The sequence below is a fragment of the Bombina bombina genome, chromosome 5 (assembly GCF_027579735.1).
Source record: "Bombina bombina isolate aBomBom1 chromosome 5, aBomBom1.pri, whole genome shotgun sequence".
In the NCBI taxonomy this organism is placed as follows: Eukaryota; Metazoa; Chordata; class Amphibia; order Anura; family Bombinatoridae; genus Bombina; species Bombina bombina.
In genome coordinates, this window is record NC_069503.1 from 44,285,304 (window position 1) to 44,304,055 (window position 18,752).

Genomic DNA, 18,752 nt, shown 5'->3' on the forward strand with positions numbered 1-18,752 from the left:
GCTGAAAATGCTTCAATTTATTGTGTCATTCTTGGCGCAAACTTTTTTGGTGCAAAATTTTGTCATTTCCGGCGCCCTAATTGACACCGGAAGTTTGTTTGTGGTTGCGTCATTGTTGACGTATATGTGTTACAGACGTTTTTTTGCGCCAAAAAATGTGGGCGTCGTCATTTTTCCTTCAACATCTAATGTTCAGGATGTCCCTGTTAATGTAAAAGAATTTGTTTCTAATTCTATTAGGAAGGCCCTGTCTGTTATTCCTCCTTCCAGTAAACGTAAAAGGTCTTTTAAAACTTCTCATATTTCAGATGAATTTTTAAGTGACCGCCATCATTCTGACTTATCTGTTTCTGATGAGGATCTATCTGGTTCAGAAGATTCTGCCTCAGATATTGACACTGATAAATCTTCATATTTATTTAAGATGTTAAGTGACCGCCATCATTCTGACTTATCTGTTTCTGATGAGGATCTATCTGGTTCAGAAGATTCTGCCTCAGATATTGACACTGATAAATCTTCATATTTATTTAAGATGGAGTTTATTCGTTCTTTACTTAAAGAAGTGCTGATTGCATTAGATATGGAGGAGTCTAGACCTCTTGATATTAAATCTACTAAGCGTTTAAATTCGATTTTTTAAACCTCATGTAGTTATTCCAGACGTTTTTCCAGTTCCTGATGCTATTTCAGAAGTAATTTCTAGGGAATGGAATAGTCTGGGTACTTCATTTACTCCTTCTCCAAGGTTTAAGAAATTGTACCCTGTGCCATCTGATAGATTAGAGTTTTGGGACAAAATCCCTAAAGTTGATGGGGCTATCTCTACTCTTGCTAAACGTACTACTATTCCTACGGCGGATAGTACTTCCTTTAAGGATCCTTTAGATAGGAAGCTTGAATCCTTTCTAAGGAGAGCTTATTTATGTTCAGGTAATCTTCTTAGACCTGCTATTTATTTGGCTGATGTTGCTGCAGCTTCCACTTTCTGGTTGGAGGCTTTAGCGCAACAAGTGTCAGACCATAATGCTTATAGCATTGTTAAACTTCTTCAACATGCTAATAACTTTATTTGTGATGCCATTTTTGATATCATTAGAATTGATGTCAGGTATATGTCTTTAGCTATTTTAGCTAGAAGAGCTTTATGGCTTAAATCTTGGAATGCAGATATGACTTCTAAGTCAACTTTGCTTTCTCTTTCTTTCCAAGGTAATAAATTATTTGGTTCACAGTTGGATTCTATTATTTCAACTGTTACTGGGGGGAAAGGAACCTTTTTGCCTCAGGACAAAAAATCTAAAAGTAAATACAGGGCTGCTAATCGTTTTCGTTCCTTTCGTCAGAATAAGGAACAGAAGCCTGACCCTTCCCCTAAAGGAACGGTTTCCGTTTGGAAACCTTCTCCAGTCTGGAATAAATCCAAGCCTTTTAGAAAGTCAAAACCAGCTCCCAAATCCGCATGAAGGTGCGGCCCTCATTCCAGCACAGCTGGTAGGGGGCAGGTTACGATTTTTCAAAGATATTTGGATCAATTCGATTCACAGTCTTTGGATTCAGAACATTGTTTTACAAGGGTACAGAATAGGTTTCAAGGTAAGGCCACCTGTGAGAAGATTTTTTCTCTCTCGCATTCCAGTAAACCCAGTGAAAGCTCAGGCATTTCTGAAATGTGTTTCAGACCTAGAGTTGGCTGGGGTAATTGTGCCAGTTCCAGTTCTGGAACGGGGTCTGGGGTTTTACTCAAATCTATTCATTGTACCAAAGAAGGAGAATTCCTTCAGACCAGTTCTGGATCTAAAAATATTGAATCGTTATGTAAGGATACCAACATTCAAAATGGTGACTATAAGGTCTATTCTGCCTTTTGTTCAGCAAGGGCATTATATGTCTACAATAGACTTACAGGATGCATATCTTCATATTCCAATTCATACAGATCACTATCAGTTCCTGAGATTCTCTTTTCTAGACAAGCATTACCAGTTTGTTGCCCTTCCATTTGGCCTAGCAACAGCTCCAAGGATCTTTTCAAAGGTTCTTGGTGCCCTTCTCTCTGTCATCAGAGAACAGGGTATTGCGGTTTTTCCTTATTTGGACGATATCTTGGTACTTGCTCAGTCTTTACATTCTGCAGAATCTCATACGAATCAACTTGTGTTGTTTCTTCAAAGACATGGTTGGAGGATCAATTTACCAAAGAGTTCCTTGATTCCTCAGACAAAGGTAACCTTTTTGGGTTTTCAAATAGATTCAGTGTCCATGACTTTGTCTCTAACAGAAAAGAGACGTCTGAAGTTGGTTTCAGCTTGTCGAATCCTTCAGTCTCAATCATTCCCTTCGGTAGCTTTGTGCATGGAAATTCTAGGTCTCATGACTGCTGCATCGGACGCGATCCCCTTTGCTCGCTTTCACATGAGACCTCTTCAGCTTTGTATGCTGAACCAGTGGTGCAGGGATTATACAAAGATATCACAATTAATATCCTTAAATCCCAATGTTCGATCTTCTCTGACTTGGTGGTTGAATCACCATCGTCTAATTCAAGGGGCCTCTTTTGTTCGTCCAACCTGGACTGTGATCTCAACAGATGCGAGTCTTTCAGGTTGGGGAGCTGTATGGGTATCTCTGACAGCGCAGGGGGTTTGGGAATTTCAGGAGGCGAAATTACCAATCAACATTTTGGAACTCCATGCGATTTTCAGAGCTCTTCAGTTCTGGCCTCTTCTGAAGAGAGAATCGTTTATTTGTTTTCAGACAGACAATGTCACAACCGTGGCGTATGTCAATCATCAAGGTGGGACTCACAGTCCTCAGGCTATGAAAGAAGTATCTCAGATACTTGTATGGGTGGAAGCCAGCTCCTGTCTAATCTCTGCGGTTCACATCCCAGGTGTAGACAATTGGCAAGCGGATTATCTCAGTCACCAGACATTACATCCGGGCGAATGGTCTCTTCACCCAGAGGTTTTTCTTCAGATTGTTCAAATCTGGGGACTTCCAGAAATAGATCTGATGGCCTCCCATCTAAACAAGAAACTTCCCAGGTATCTGTCAAGATCCAGGGATCCTCAGGCGGAAGCAGTGGACGCGTTGTCACTTCCTTGGAATTATCAACCTGCTTATATCTTTCCACCTCTAGTTCTTCCAAAAGTGATTTACAAAATTCAAATGGAACGTTCGTTTGTATTGCTGGTGGCTCCAGCATGGCCTCACAGGTTTTGGTATGCGGATCTCGTTCGGATGGCCAGTTGCCAACCTTGGACACTTCCGTTAAGGCCAGACCTTCTATCTCAAGGCCCATTTTTCCATCAGAATCTCAAATCATTAAATTTGAAGGTATGGAGATTGAACGCCTGATTCTTAGTCATAGAGGTTTCTCTGACTCAGTGATTAAATCTGTGTCTAGAAAGATTTATTACCGAGTCTGGAAGACTTTCATTTCTTGGTGTTCTTCTCAGAAATTCTCTTGGCATTCTTTTAGAATTCCTAGAATTTTGCAGTTTCTTCAGGATGGTTTGGATAAGGGTTTGTCTGCAAGCTCTTTGAAAGGTCAAATCTCTGCTCTTTCTGTTCTTTTTCACAGAAAAATTGCTAATCATCCTGATATTTGTTGTTTTGTTCAGGCTTTGGTTCGCATCAAGCCTGTCATTAAGTCAATCTCTCCTCCTTGGAGTCTTAATTTGGTTTTGAGGGCTTTACAGGCTCCTCCATTTGAGCCTATGCATTCTCTGGATATTAAATTACTTTCTTGGAAAGTTTTGTTCCTTTTGGCCATCTCTTCTGCTAGAAGAGTTTCTGAGTTATCTGCTCTTTCTTGTGAATATCCTTTTCTGATTTTTCATCAGGATAAGGCGGTATTGCGGACTTCATTTAAATTTTTACCTAAGGTTGTGAATTCTAACAACATCAGTAGAGAGATTGTTGTCCCGTCATTGTGTCCTAATCCTAAGAATTCTATGGAGAAATCTTTACATTCTTTGGATGTAGTAAGAGCGTTGAAATATTATGTTGAAGCTACTAAAGGTTTTAGGAAGACTTCTAGTCTATTTGTTATCTTTTCTGGTTCCAGGAAAGGTCAGAAGGCTTCTGCTATTTCCTTGGCATCTTGGTTAAAGTCCTTGATTTATCATGCTTATGTAGAGTCGGGTAAGTCCCCGCCTCAAAGGATTACGGCTCATTCTACTAGGTCAGTTTCTACTTCCTGGGCTTTTAGAAATGAAGCTTCTGTTGATCAAATTTGCAAAGCAGCAACTTGGTCTTCTTTGCATACTTTTACTAAATTCTACCATTTTGATGTTTTTTCTTCTTCTGAAGCAGTTTTTGGTAGAAAAGTACTTCAGGCAGCTGTTTCAGTTTGATTCTTCTGCTTATAATTTCAGTTTTTTTCCATTATGAGATTAAAACTTTTTGATTTGGGTTGTGGATTATTTTCTCAGCGGAATTGGCTGTCTTTATTTTATCCCTCCCTCTCTAGTGACTCTTGCGTGGAAGTTCCACATCTTGTGTATCTGCTATCCCATACGTCACTAGCTCATGGACTCTTGCTAATTACATGAAAGAAAACATAATTTATGTAAGAACTTACCTGATAAATTATTTTCTTTCATATTAGCAAGAGTCCATGAGGCCCACCCTTTTTGTGGTGGTTATGATTTTTTTGTATAAAGCACAATTATTCCAATTCTTTATTTTTAATGCTTTCGCTCCTTTCTTATCACCCCACTTCTTGGCTATTCGTTAAACTGAATTGTGGGTGTGGTGAGGGGTGTATATATAGGCATTTTGAGGTTTGGGAAACTTTGCCCCTCCTGGTAGGAATGTATATCCCATACGTCACTAGCTCATGGACTCTTGCTAATATGAAAGAAATGAATTTATCAGGTAAGTTCTTACATAAATTATGTTTTTCTTATCTCTGTCCAAGAAAACAATTAAAAGTTAACATTTAGGAGCCTGTCTCTCCGAATCCCCCCCCCCCCCCCCCCCCTTGCAGTGTGATTTAAGACAACTCACTACTGATCAAGAGAATTTAAAGGACTGGGGTGGAGCACATGAAAAATACAAAATGTAGAGTCTGTTAAGCATTGTACAAATTGGTCACAAGGAGGGGTACCTATCCGGTACAGAAAGACTACAGATACAGTGTGTAGCTTCATGCGGTCTGTAACAACGGACTATCACATGCATAGTATCTGTGTATGTTTGTACCTGTTACCCTTAGTGATCTACAAGAACTTTAGCTTTTGTTATTAATAAATTGTTCATTTGCTTTAAAGGGACACTGAACCCAAATTTTTTCTTTTGTGATTCAGATAGAACATGAAATTTTAAGCAACTTTCTAATTTACTCCTATTATCAGGCATCTAAGCTTTTTTTTGGTTCAGCACTCTGGACAGCAATTTTTTTATTGGTGGATGAATTTATCCACCAATCAGCAAGAACAACCCTGGTTGTTCACCAAAAATGGGCCGGCATCTAAACTTACATTCTTGCATTTAAATAAAGATATTAATAGAATGAAGAAAATTTGATAAAAGGAGTAAATTAAAAAGTTGCTTAAAATTTCATGCTCTATCTGAATCACAAAAGAAACATTTTGGGTTCAGTGTCCCTTTAAGCATTTGTCTGTGTCTGTATCCAGTCTGCCTGGGGTCTGCACAATAAACCTGATTATCTTGAGCTGTTGAAGCTCTAACTAATGTGAGTATTCTGGGTCTGCCTTCCATCTGGGGAGTGAAGATTACACAGTATTATGCTATGATGTGTTTCTTTCTCTTCCTTCTGAGGAACATCGTATGGACTATTTGTATTTGTGGTATTGTCTCCATTAAAGACTCTTTTCACGTTGGATATATTAATACATATTGGTCGATACTACATATTGGTCTGTATTATTATCACTATTTGTATTTGTGGTACTGTCTCCATTAAAGACTCTTTTCACGTTGGATATATTACTACATATTGGTCGGTACTACATATTGGTCTGTATTATTATCACTATTTGTGTGTGGTTTTTGTTACACATTTTATTTTTAGTAAATACAAAATGTCTGACAGTGAGGATCTGTAGAAAGTACAATATCACTACTGTATTATTAGATTTAAATTACATATAAACAACTCTTATTTAACATTTGTGTAAGTGCTGCTCTTTGATATAATTAATGGAAAAAATTATTATAATATATTTGTAAGGTTGTGGTTTGTCCCACTCATAAATAGATTGTCTACTCCTGAGCTTATACTGTACTTCTAAAGTTCTGGAAAGATAAATATTTAAGGTGCAACTGTAACACCCACAGAGCTAACTGTACTAAATGCTTGTGCTGAATCAATAGCACATATGTAATAACCTAATCAGCTGATCTGTATCACATGAATTGTTATGCATGCCTTTAATTATACCATACGTACAGTTAATCAGAACCATTATTTATTATTATCTGTCTAAACTATTTAATATAATTTTTACAGATACCCGCCAGTGCTCTGAGAGATATCAGGTATTGATGTAACTGGAGTGAATAAGGGAACCTTCTTCCTGAGCACAGACATTGGAGACTGTTATCAGCATGAACTCATATGTGTTAGGTGAGTAAAATAGATATTATGCTGACTTTAATAACTAGGAAAATAGAATAAATCACTCATTAAACAAATATAAACTATTATATTTGTATCTGCACCTTTTAAGAACATTTGTGTCAACACCGACTCTCAGATCACCTGCAACTCTACCTTCCCCTGCCCTGACCCAACTCATGGAACAAAAAATTCAAAGAATTCCAGCCTCCACATTCAATAAAAGACCTTTATGCTTTCATATATAGGGTCCCAGCAACATATACAACGTTTCAAGCCTGCAATAGGCTCTTAGTCATGACTAAGAGGCTATTGCAGGCTTGAAACATAGTATATGTTGCTGGGACCCTATATATGAAAGCATAAAGGTCTTTTATTGAATGTGGAGGCTGGAATTCTTTGAATTTTTTTTAGATATTGTGGAGACTTGGCAAGTCTGTCACTCAGTGCCCCACTGGAAATAGATAAAGGTGTGCTGTTTCCATTAACCTTTGATACCAACTCATGGAACACCCAGAACTACACTTACGCCTACCTTGTTCCCATATGTGGAACACCCAGAACTCCACCAGTAAGTGTTCCCCACCCCAGAACTGCTACTGATTTGTGTGCTTAATGTCACAGTGAGTCTTATTAAACTAATACATTTTTGGCTGATTATATAAATTAAACAACTGTAAGCTAAGAAGTATCATAAGATCACTGCTCCTTTAGCCTTTAAAACATCTCACCCTAATTATTAGTCTGTGATAATTGACATCATATTCTCACCCTACTGGTTGAGCATGAGCCAGGCAGTGCTGTATGTGCATTTTCTTGTGCAATGTTAAATAAGGATGGTAGATGCCACCTATCTTGCCCAAAATACAGATATATTTTTTTTACCCTGGCTGAGAACATTATCCACCTGCACCTTATTTAACGGGGCTCTATAAATTATTTTAATCAGTAATCAGTGGTTTAATTTGTTATAATGTAAAAATATTTACATTATTTGTCTTTCTTTGTTTGAATTTGTGATTTACAGGTTAATCAATTTAAAAATAAACACAAAACAGAAGCAATTTTATGGAGTGTAAATAAATAATATGATTTGTGGAAGACGATGGATTCCATTTTAAAGAATAAACTTTATTTTCTTTATTCCTTTTCTTTTTATATAGACAATCACTTGAATAGTTCATACCCATCCTTCACTACAGGAAGCATCAGAATTATACCACATACTCCAAAAGTATTGGACTCTAATGACTATTCACAAACATTGGGGATATCAAAACAGATATTTAAAGGAGATGGAGAATTGGCAGGAACTGGACAGCAATCATTATGTACAGAGAGTAATTTAGTCATCAAACAAGAGGACAACATTTATGACTTATCTAGTGAAATGATTATGCCAGAGGATAAACAACACACATTTACTGAGTTTTCAAAACATTTAAAAGATGGGGAAAGTCTTAAATCTAGCCAAATGATTCATACAAATAAGAAACCATTCAAATGTACAGAATGTGAGAAAAGATTCACATGCAATTTGCATCTCATTGAACACCACACAGTTCACACAGTTGTGAAAACTCACACGTGTACAGAATGTGGGAGATGTTTCACATCTAAAGGAAGCCTTAAGAGTCACAAAAAGACCCACACAGGGGAGAAACCTTTCACATGTTATGGGTGTGGGATATGTTTCACATCCAAGAGAAATCTCATATCTCATGAAAAGACCCACACAGGCGAGAAACCTTTCGTATGTAATGAGTGTGGAAAATGTTTTACAGAAATTAGTAATCTGAAAAGTCATGAAATGATTCACACAGGAGAGAAGCCTTTCACATATACAGAGTGTGGAAAAAGGTTTGCACAAATGAGTAATCTGAAAACTCATGAAATGATTCACACAGGAGAAAAGCCTTTTACATGTACAGAGTGTGGAAAAAGTTTTACACATAAGCGTTCTCTGAAAACTCATGAAAGGATTCACACAGGGGAAAAGCCTTTCACATGTACAGAGTGTGGAAAAAGTTTTGCACAAATAAATAGTCTGAAAACTCATGAAAGGAGTCACACAGGAAAAAAGCCTTTCACATGTACAGAGTGTGGAAAATGTTTTACATATATGAGTATTCTGAAAACTCATGAAAGGAGTCACACAGGAAAAAAGCCTTTCACATGTACAGAGTGTGGAAAAGGTTTTACACAAAAGAGGGATCTGAAAACTCATGAAAGGAGTCACACAGGAGAAAAGCCTTTTACATGTACAGAGTGTGGAAAAAGTTTTACACGTAAGCGTTATCTGAAAACTCATGAAATGATTCACACAGGGGAAAAACCTTTCACATGTACAGAGTGTGGAAAAAGTTTTACACATATAAATAGTCTGAAAACTCATGAAAGGAGTCACACAGGAAAAAAGCCTTTCACATGTACAGAGTGTGGAAAAGGTTTTACACAAAAGAGGGATCTGAAAACTCATGAAAGGAGTCACACGGGAGAAAATCCTTTCACATGTACAGAGTGTGGGAAATGTTTTACACAAAAGAGTAATCTGAGAGAACATGAAAGGATTCACACAGGGGAAAAGCCTTTCACATGTACAGAGTGTGGGAAATGTTTTACACATAGGAGATATCTGAAAACTCATGAAATGATTCACACAGGGGAAAAGCCTTTCACATGTACAGAGTGTGGGAAATGTTTTACACAAAAGAGGGATCTGAAAACTCATGAAAGGAGTCACACAGGAGTAAAGCCGTTCACATGTACAGAGTGTGGGAAATGTTTTACACAAAAGAGTAATCTGAGAGAACATGAAAGGAGTCACACAGGGGAAAAGCCTTTCACATGTACAGAGTGTGGGAAATGTTTTACACAAAAGCGTAATCTGAGAGAACATGAAAGGAGTCACAAGGGAAGAAACCTTTCACATGTTTAGAAAGTGGAAAAAAATGTTTTTATATACACAGTGTACAAACCTTTTTACAATTATCTTAAAGAGGACAAACTCTCTAAATAGAAGCATCAAAAAGGATCCTATTGTAAATAATACTTTCTAATCCCAGTTATAAAAACCCCAGATTGGAAGTGCTCTCCTGCTGTCCTTTGTTCCTCTATATGTGCACCTCAGTTTCTCTCATATCAATGTGATATAATTCAAACACCACACAGGAATATACAGATCTGTCCTCATACTGACCAGTTTACACAACCATTCACCACCAAAGCACCCCCAGTGTTGTTTATTAATATGCCAGTGTTAGGTGTTGTACGTTTGTTTTACATAGGGGAGTAAATAATTATTTCTTTCATGTAATTAGCAAGAGTCCATGAGCTAGTGACTTATGGGATATACATTCCTACCAGGAGGGGCAAAGTTTCCCAAACCTCAAAATGCCTACAAATACACCCCTCACCACACCCACAAATCAGTTTTACAAACTTTGCCTCCTATGGAGGTGGTGAAGTAAGTTTGTGCTAGATTCTACGTTGATATGTGCTCCGCAGCAGGTTGGAGCCCGGTTTTCCTCTCAGCGTGCAGTGAATGTCAGAGGGATGTGAAGAGAGTATTGCCTATTTGAATTCAATGATCTCCTTCTACGGGGTCTATTTCATTTCATATTTCATAGGTTCTCTGTTATCGGTCGTAGAGATTCATCTCTTACCTCCCTTTTAAGATCGACAATATACTCTTATATATATACCATTACCTCTGCTGATTTTCGTTTCAGTACTGGTTTGGCTTTCTACAACATGTAGATGAGTGTCCTGGGGTAAGTAAGTCTTATTTTCTGTGACACTCTAAGCTATGGTTGGGCACTTTTTTATAAAGTTCTAAATATATGTATTCAAACATTTATTTGTCTTGACTCAGGATGTTCAACATTCCTTATTTTCAGACAGTCAGTTTCATATTTGGGATAATGCATTTGAATAAACAATTTTTTTCTTACCTTAAAATTTGACTTTTCCCTATGGGCTGTTAGGCTCGCGGGGGCTGAAAATGCTTCATTTTATTGCGTCATTCTTGGCGCGGACTTTTTTGGCGCAAATTTTTTTTTCTGTTTCCGGCGTCATACGTGTCGCCGGAAGTTGCGGCATTTTTGACGTTCTTTGGCGCCAAAAATGTCGGCGTTCCGGATGTGGCGTCAAAAGCATTTAGGCGCCAAATAATGTGGGCGTCTTATTTGGCGCTAAAAAATATGGGCGTCACTTTTGTCTCCACATTATTTAAGTCTCATTATTTATTGCTTCTGGTTGCTAGAAGCTTGTTCACTGGCATTTTTTCCCATTCCTGAAACTGTCATTTAAGGAATTTGATCAATTTTGCTTTATATGTTGTTTTTTCTATTACATATTGCAAGATGTCCCACGTTGAAGCTGAGTCAGAAGATACTTCTGGAAAATCGCTGCCTGGTGCTGGAGCTACCAAAGCTAAGTGTATCTGCTGTAAACTTTTGGTAGCTGTTCCTCCAGCTGTTGTTTGTATTGAATGTCATGACAAACTTGTTAATGCAGATAATATTTCCTTTAGTAAAGTTACATTACCTGTTGCTGTTCCATCAACATCTAATACTCAGAGTGTTCCTGATAACATAAGAGATTTTGTTTCTAAATCCATTAAGAAGGCTATGTCTGTTATTCCTCCTTCTAGTAAACGTAAAAAGTCTTTTAAAACTTCTCATTTTTCAGATGAATTTTTAAATGAACATCATCTTTCTGATTCTGATAATGGTTCTTCTGGTTCAGAGGATTCTGTCTCAGAGGTTGATGCTGATAAATCTTCATATTTATTTAAAATGGAATTTATTCGTTCTTTACTTAAAGAAGTCCTAATTGCATTAGAAATTGAGGATTCTGGTCCTCTTGATACTAAATCTAAACGTTTAGATAAGGTTTTTAAATCTCCTGTAGTTATTCCAGAAGTTTTTCCTGTTCCTGGTGCTATTTCTGAAGTAATTTCCAGGGAATGGAATAATTTGGGTAATTCATTTACTCCTTCTAAACGTTTTAAGCAATTATATCCTGTGCCATCTGACAGATTAGAATTTTGGGACAAAATCCCTAAGGTTGATGGGGCTGTCTCTACTCTTGCTAAGCGTGCTACCATTCCTACGGCAGATGGTACTTCCTTTAAGGATCCTTTAGATAGGAAAATTGAATCCTTTCTAAGAAAAGCTTACTTGTGTTCAGGTAATCTTCTTAGACCTGCTATATCTTTGGCGGATGTTGCTGCAGCTTCAACTTTTTGGTTGGAAGCTTTAGCGCAACAAGTAACAGATCATAATTCTCATAGCATTATTATTCTTCTTCAACATGCTAATAATTTTATTTGTGATGCCATCTTTGATATCATTAGAGTTGATGTCAGGTATATGTCTCTAGCTATTTTAGCTAGAAGAGCTTTATGGCTTAAAACTTGGAATGCTGATATGTCTTCTAAGTCTACTCTGCTTTCCCTTTCTTTCCAGGGTAATAAATTATTTGGTTCTCAGTTGGATTCTATTATCTCAACTGTTACTGGAGGGAAAGGAACTTTTTTACCACAGGATAAAAAATCTAAAGGTAAATTTAGGTCTAATAATCATTTTCGTTCCTTTCGTCACAACAAGGAACAAAAGCCTGATCCTTCATCCTCAGGAGCGGTATCAGTTTGGAAACCATCTCCAGTCTGGAATAAATCCAAGCCTTTTAGAAAATCAAAGCCAGCTCCTAAGTCCACATGAAGGTGCGGCCCTCATTCCAGCTCAGCTGGTAGGGGGCAGATTACATTTTTTCAAAGGAATTTGGATCAATTCCGTTCACAATCTTTGGATTCAGAACATTGTTTCAGAAGGGTACAGAATTGGCTTCAAGATAAGGCCTCCTGCAAAGAGATTTTTTCTTTCCCGTGTCCCAGTAAATCCAGCGAAGGCTCAAGCATTTCTGAAATGTGTTTCAGATCTAAAGTTGGCTGGAGTAATTATGCCAGTTCTAGTTCTGGAACAGGGGCTGGGGTTTTATTCAAATCTCTTCATTGTACCAAAGAAGGAGAATTCCTTCAGACCAGTTCTGGATCTAAAAATATTGAATCGTTATGTAAGGATACCAACATTCAAAATGGTAACTGTAAGGACTATCCTGCCTTTTGTTCAGCAAGGGCATTATATGTCTACAATAGATTTACAGGATGCATATCTGCATATTCCGATTCATCCAGATCACTATCAGTTTCTGAGATTCTCGTTCCTAGACAAGCATTACCAGTTTGTGGCTCTGCCGTTTGGCCTAGCAACAGCTCCAAGAATTTTTACAAAGGTTCTCGGTGCCCTTCTGTCTGTAATCAGAGAACAGGGTATTGTGGTATTTCCTTATTTGGACGATATCTTGGTACTTGCTCAGTCTTCACTTTTAGCAGAATCTCATACGAATCGACTTGTGTTGTTTCTTCAAGATCATGGTTGGAGGATCAATTTACTAAAAAGTTAATTGATTCCTCAGACAAGGGTAACCTTTTTGGGTTTCCAGATAGATTCAGTGTCCATGACTCTATCTTTGACAGACAATAGACGTTTAAAATTGATATCAGCTTGTCGAAACCTTCAGTCACAATCATTCCCTTCGGTAGCCTTATGCATGGAAATTCTAGGTCTTATGCCTGCTGCATCGGACGCGATCCCCTTTGCTCGTTTTCACATGCGACCTCTTCAGCTCTGTATGCTGAACCAGTGGTGCAGGGATTACACAAAGATATCTCAATTAATATCTTTAAAACCGATTGTACGACACTCTCTGACGTGGTGGACAGATCACCATCGTTTAGTTCAGGGGGCTTCTTTTGTTCTTCCGACCTGGACTGTAATCTCAACAGATGCAAGTCTTACAGGTTGGGGAGCTGTGTGGGGGTCTCTGACGGCACAAGGGTTTGGGAATCTCAGGAGGTGAGATTACCGATCAATATTTTGGAACTCCGTGCAATTTTCAGAGCTCTTCAGTCTTGGCCTCTTCTATAGAGAGAATCGTTCATTTGTTTTCAGACAGACAATGTCACAACTGTGGCATACATCAATCATCAAGGAGGGACTCACAGTCCTCTGGCTATGAAAGAAGTATCTCGAATTCTGGTTTGGGCGGAATCCAGCTCCTGTCTAGTTTCTGCGGTTCATATCCCAGGTATAGACAATTGGGAAGCGGATTATCTCAGTCACCAAACGTTGCATCCGGGCGAATGGTCTCTTCACCCAGAGGTATTCAGATTGTTCAAATGTGGGGACTTCCAGAAATAGATCTGATGGCCTCTCATCTAAACAAGAAACTTCCCAGGTATCTGTCCAGATCCAGGGATCCTCAAGCGGAAGCAGTGGATGCATTGTCACTTCCTTGGAAGTATCATCCTGCTTATATCTTTCCGCCTCTAGTTCTTCTTCCAAGAGTGATCTCCAAGATTCTGAAGGAATGCTCGTTTGTTCTGCTGGTAGCTCCAGCATGGCCTCACAGGTTTTGGTATGCGGATCTTGTCCGGATGGCCTCTTGCCAACCGTGGACTCTTCCATTAAGACCAGACCTTCTGTCGCAAGGTCCTTTTTTCCATCAGGATCTCAAATCCTTAAATTTAAAGGTATGGAGATTGAACGCTTGATTCTTAGTCAAAGAGGTTTCTCTGACTCTGTGATTAATACTATGTTACAGGCTCGTAAATCTGTATCTAGGGAGATATATTATAGAGTCTGGAAGACTTATATTTCTGAATGTCTTTCTCATCATTTTTCCTGGCATTCTTTTAGAATTCCGAGAATTTTACAGTTTCTTCAGGATGGTTTGGAGAAAGGTTTGTCTGCAAGTTCCTTGAAAGGACAAATCTTTGCTCTTTCTGTTCTTTTTCACAGAAAGATTGCTAATCTTCCTGATATTCATTGTTTTGTACAAGCTTTGGTTCGTATAAAACCTGTCATTAAGTCAATTTCTCCTCCTTGGAGTTTGAATTTGGTTCTGGGGGCTCTTCAAGCTCCTCCGTTTGAACCTATGCATTCGTTGGACATTAAATTACTTTCTTGGAAAGTTTTGTTCCTTTTGGCCATCTCTTCTGCCAGAAGAGTTTCTGAATTATCTGCTCTTTCTTGTGAGTCTCCTTTTCTGATTTTTCACCAGGATAAGGCGGTGTTGCGAACTTCTTTTGAATTTTTAAATAAGGTTGTGAATTCCAACAACATTAGTAGAGAAATTGTGGTTCCTTCATTATGTCCTAATCCTAAGAATTCTAAGGAGAAATCATTGCATTCTTTGGATGTAGTTAGAGCTTTGAAATATTATGTTGAAGCTACTAAGAATTTCCGAAAGACTTCTAGTCTATTTGTTATCTTTTCCGGTTCTAGGAAAGGTCAGAAGGCCTCTGCCATTTCTTTGGCATCTTGGTTGAAATCTTTAATTCATCATGCTTATGTCGAGTCGGGTAAAACTCCGCCTCAAAGGATTACAGCTCATTCTACTAGGCCAGTTTCTACTTCCTGGGCGTTTAGGAATGAAGCTTCGGTTGATCAGATTTGCAAAGCAGCAACTTGGTCTTCTTTGCATACTTTTACTAAATTCTACCATTTTGATGTGTTTTCTTCTTCTGAAGCTGTTTTTGGTAGAAAAGTACTTCAGGCAGCTGTTTCAGTTTGAATCTTCTGCTTATAATTTCATTTTTTTTCATTATAAAATTTAAACTTTATTTTGGGTGTGGATTATTTTTCAGCGGAATTGGCTGTCTTTATTTGTATCCCTCCCTCTCTAGTGACTCTTGCGTGGAAAGATCCACATCTTGGGTAGTCATTATCCCATACGTCACTAGCTCATGGACTCTAGCTAATTACATGAAAGAAAACATAATTTATGTAAGAACTTACCTGATAAATTCATTTCTTTCATATTAGCAAGAGTCCATGAGGCCCACCCTTTTTGTGGTGGTTATGATTTTTTTGTATAAAGCACAATTATTCCAATTCCTTATTTTTTATGCTTTCGCACTTTTTTCTTATCACCCCACTTCTTGGCTATTCGTTAAACTGATTTGTGGGTGTGGTGAGGGGTGTATTTGTAGGCATTTTGAGGTTTGGGAAACTTTGCCCCTCCTGGTAGGAATGTATATCCCATACGTCACTAGCTCATGGACTCTTGCTAATATGAAAGAAATGAATTTATCAGGTAAGTTCTTACATAAATTATGTTATTTACAGAATAAAGTAGTCTTTATATGAATAGAGTGTTAGAGAATTATATAAACAAGAACATCAGTCTCAAATGATTGACATCTTGGAGATATATTTAATGTGCACATCATGTGGATAAACCTTTTCTTATAGCTATAGATGCTTAGCATTGTACATGTTATATACCAGAGGAATTACATAGAATGTGTCATTTTAAAACACTTTAAACTTCACTTCTGTTATCAAATTTACTTTGTTCTCTTGGTATTCTTTGCTAAAGAATACCAAGAGAACAAAGCAGCAGAACGTTACTACTGGGAGCTGACTGCTGATTGGTAGCTACAAACATGACTCTTGCCATTGGCTCACCAGATATGCTCAACTAGCTCCAAGTAGTACATTGCTGCTGTAAAGCTGACTTCAACTATGTGTTTAATCTCTTTGCAGGAGTTAAATCATAATTATATACAATCAGTGGTACAATAATAAACAGATCTAATATATTTATTTTATATCCCTTTAATTAATAACAAAAATAATTAATACAAATTATATTCTAGGTAATAAATATCTTGTTAGATTTGTCACAATGTTATTTTCATTAAAGGGACAGTCAAAATTAAACTTTAATGACTCAGATAGGGCATGCGATTTTAAACAACTTTACAATTGACTTTTATCAATAAATTTGCTTTGTTCCCTTGGTGGTATTTTTGAAAAGCTAAACCTAGGTAGGCTCAAACTGATTTCTAAACCGTTGAAAACCGCCTCCTAGCTCAGAGCATTTTTAAAGTTTTTCACAGTTAGACAGTACCAGTTCATGTGTATCATATAGATAACATTGTGTTCACTCCCGTGGAGTTATTTAGCAGTCTGCACTGATTGGCTAAACTGTATGTCTGTCAAAAGCACTGAGATAAGGGGGCAATCTGCAGAGGCTTAGATACAAGCTAATCAAATAGGTTAAACATATATTAATATAACAGTGCTGGTTATGCAAAACTGGCTAAAGGGACAGTAAACACCTTGAGACTGTAATATAAACTGACTAATTATTCCTAGGAAAACAACTTTACCGTATACTTTCATTGTCTAATAGTATTGTTATATCAGCTGTGTGCCAGGATATTATCTGTGTGTCACAAAAATACAGTGACTAATAATGCAATAAACACATAGAAATAACTTCACTCACTCACTATTTAATGTCTAATAGTATTGTTATATCAGCTGTGTGCTGGGATATTATCTGTGTGTCACAGACGTACAGTGACTAATAATGCAATAAACATATAGCGGTAACTTCACTCACTCATTATTTAATGTCTAATAGTATTGTTATATCAGCTGTGTGCCGGGATATTATCTGTGTGTCACAAACGTACAGTGACTAATAATGCAATAAACACATAGAGGTAACTTCACTCACTATTAGTGATGTCACGAATAGTTCGCCGGAGAACAGTTCCCGGCGAACATAGCTTGTTCACGTTCGCAGCAGCGGGCGAACATATGCGATGTTCGATCCGCCCCCTATTCATTATCATTGACGATCAGCAGCAGACACTCCCTCCCAGACCCTCCAAGCTCCTGGGCAGCAGCCATTTTAGATTCATTCTGATCCTGCATTCTTAGTGAGAGGAGGGATAGTGTAGCTGCTGCTGATTTTATAGGGAAATTGATAGCTAGGCTAGTGTATTCAGTGTCCACTACAGTCCTGAAGGACTCATCTGATCTCTGCTGTAAGGACAGCACCCCAAAAAGCCCGTTTTAGGGCTACATCAGTCATTTTTTTTTTTTTTTCTTTGTAATCTAATAGCAGTTGCCTGCCTGCAACTGCCAGCCTGTGTGTCAGGCTCACAGCATATACTGTGCCTACTTGCTCAGTGCCACCACTCATATCTGGCTGGTGTAACAGTAGTGTAATTTAAAAAAAAAAAAACTTTTACATCAGTCTGCTAGTGTAATCTAATAGCAGTTGCCTGCATGCCACTGCCAGCCTGTGTGTCAGGCTCACAACATATACTGTGCCTACTTGCTCAGTGCCACCACTCATATCTGGTGTAACAGTAGTGTAAATTTTAAAAAAAAACTTTTACATCAGTTTGCTAGTGTAATCTAATAGCAGTTGCCCGCCTGCCACTGCCAGCCTGTGTGTCAGGCTCACAGCATATACTGTGCCTACTTGCTCAGTGCCACCACTCATATCTGGTGTAACATTAGTGTAAATTTAAAAAACAAAAAACTTTTACATCAGTCTGCTAGTGTAATCTAATTTCAGTTGCCAGGCCAGCCTGCCACTGCCAGCCTGTGTGTCAGGCTCACAGCATATACTGTGCCTACTTGCTCAGTGCCACCACTCATATCTGGTGTAACATTAGTGTAAATTTTAAAAAAAAACTTTTACATCAGTCTGCTAGTGTAATCTGATTTCAGTTGCCAGGCCAGCCTGCCACTGCCAGCCTGTGTGTCAGGCTCACAGCATATACTGTGCCTACTTGCTCAGTGCCACCACTCATATTATCTTGTTTAATAATAGTGTAAGTGTACATTTAAAAATAAAAAAACTATTTTGACTGTGAAACATCAGTCTGCTTTTTTGTGTCAGGCTCACAGCGTATACTGTGCCCACTGGTCCAGTGCCACCACTCATATTATCTTGTTTTATTGTAGTGTAAATGTACATTTTAAAAATAAAAAAACTATTTTGACTCTGAAACATCAGTCTGCTTTTTTGTGTCAGGCTCACAGCGTATACTGTGCCCACTTGCCCAGTGTCACCACTCATATTATCTTGTTTAATAGTAGTGTCAGTGTACAATTAAAAAAATAAATAAAACAAATTTGACTGTGAAACATCAGTCTGTTTTTTTGTGTCAGGCTCACAGCGTATACTGTGCCCACTCACAGTAGCTTGCACACATAGTAGCACTAATTGAAAAAAAAATTAAAGGCAGAGGCAGGCCAACCCGCAGGGGCCGTCGTGGTGCTGTGAT

General features: G+C 38.1%; 1 protein-coding gene across 1 annotated transcript in view; it reads left to right on the forward strand.

Moving 5' to 3' along the window:
- Nucleotides 1-18,752, forward strand: part of LOC128661274 (uncharacterized) — a 322,964-nt gene that overhangs the window by 50,264 nt on the left and 253,948 nt on the right. The window contains exons 2-3 of the mRNA XM_053715548.1: nucleotides 6,482-6,598; nucleotides 7,753-9,510. Of these exons, the coding sequence (XP_053571523.1) occupies nucleotides 6,580-6,598; nucleotides 7,753-9,510 (1,777 nt within the window). The 5' untranslated portion in view covers nucleotides 6,482-6,579. The remainder of the gene's footprint in view (nucleotides 1-6,481; nucleotides 6,599-7,752; nucleotides 9,511-18,752) is intronic.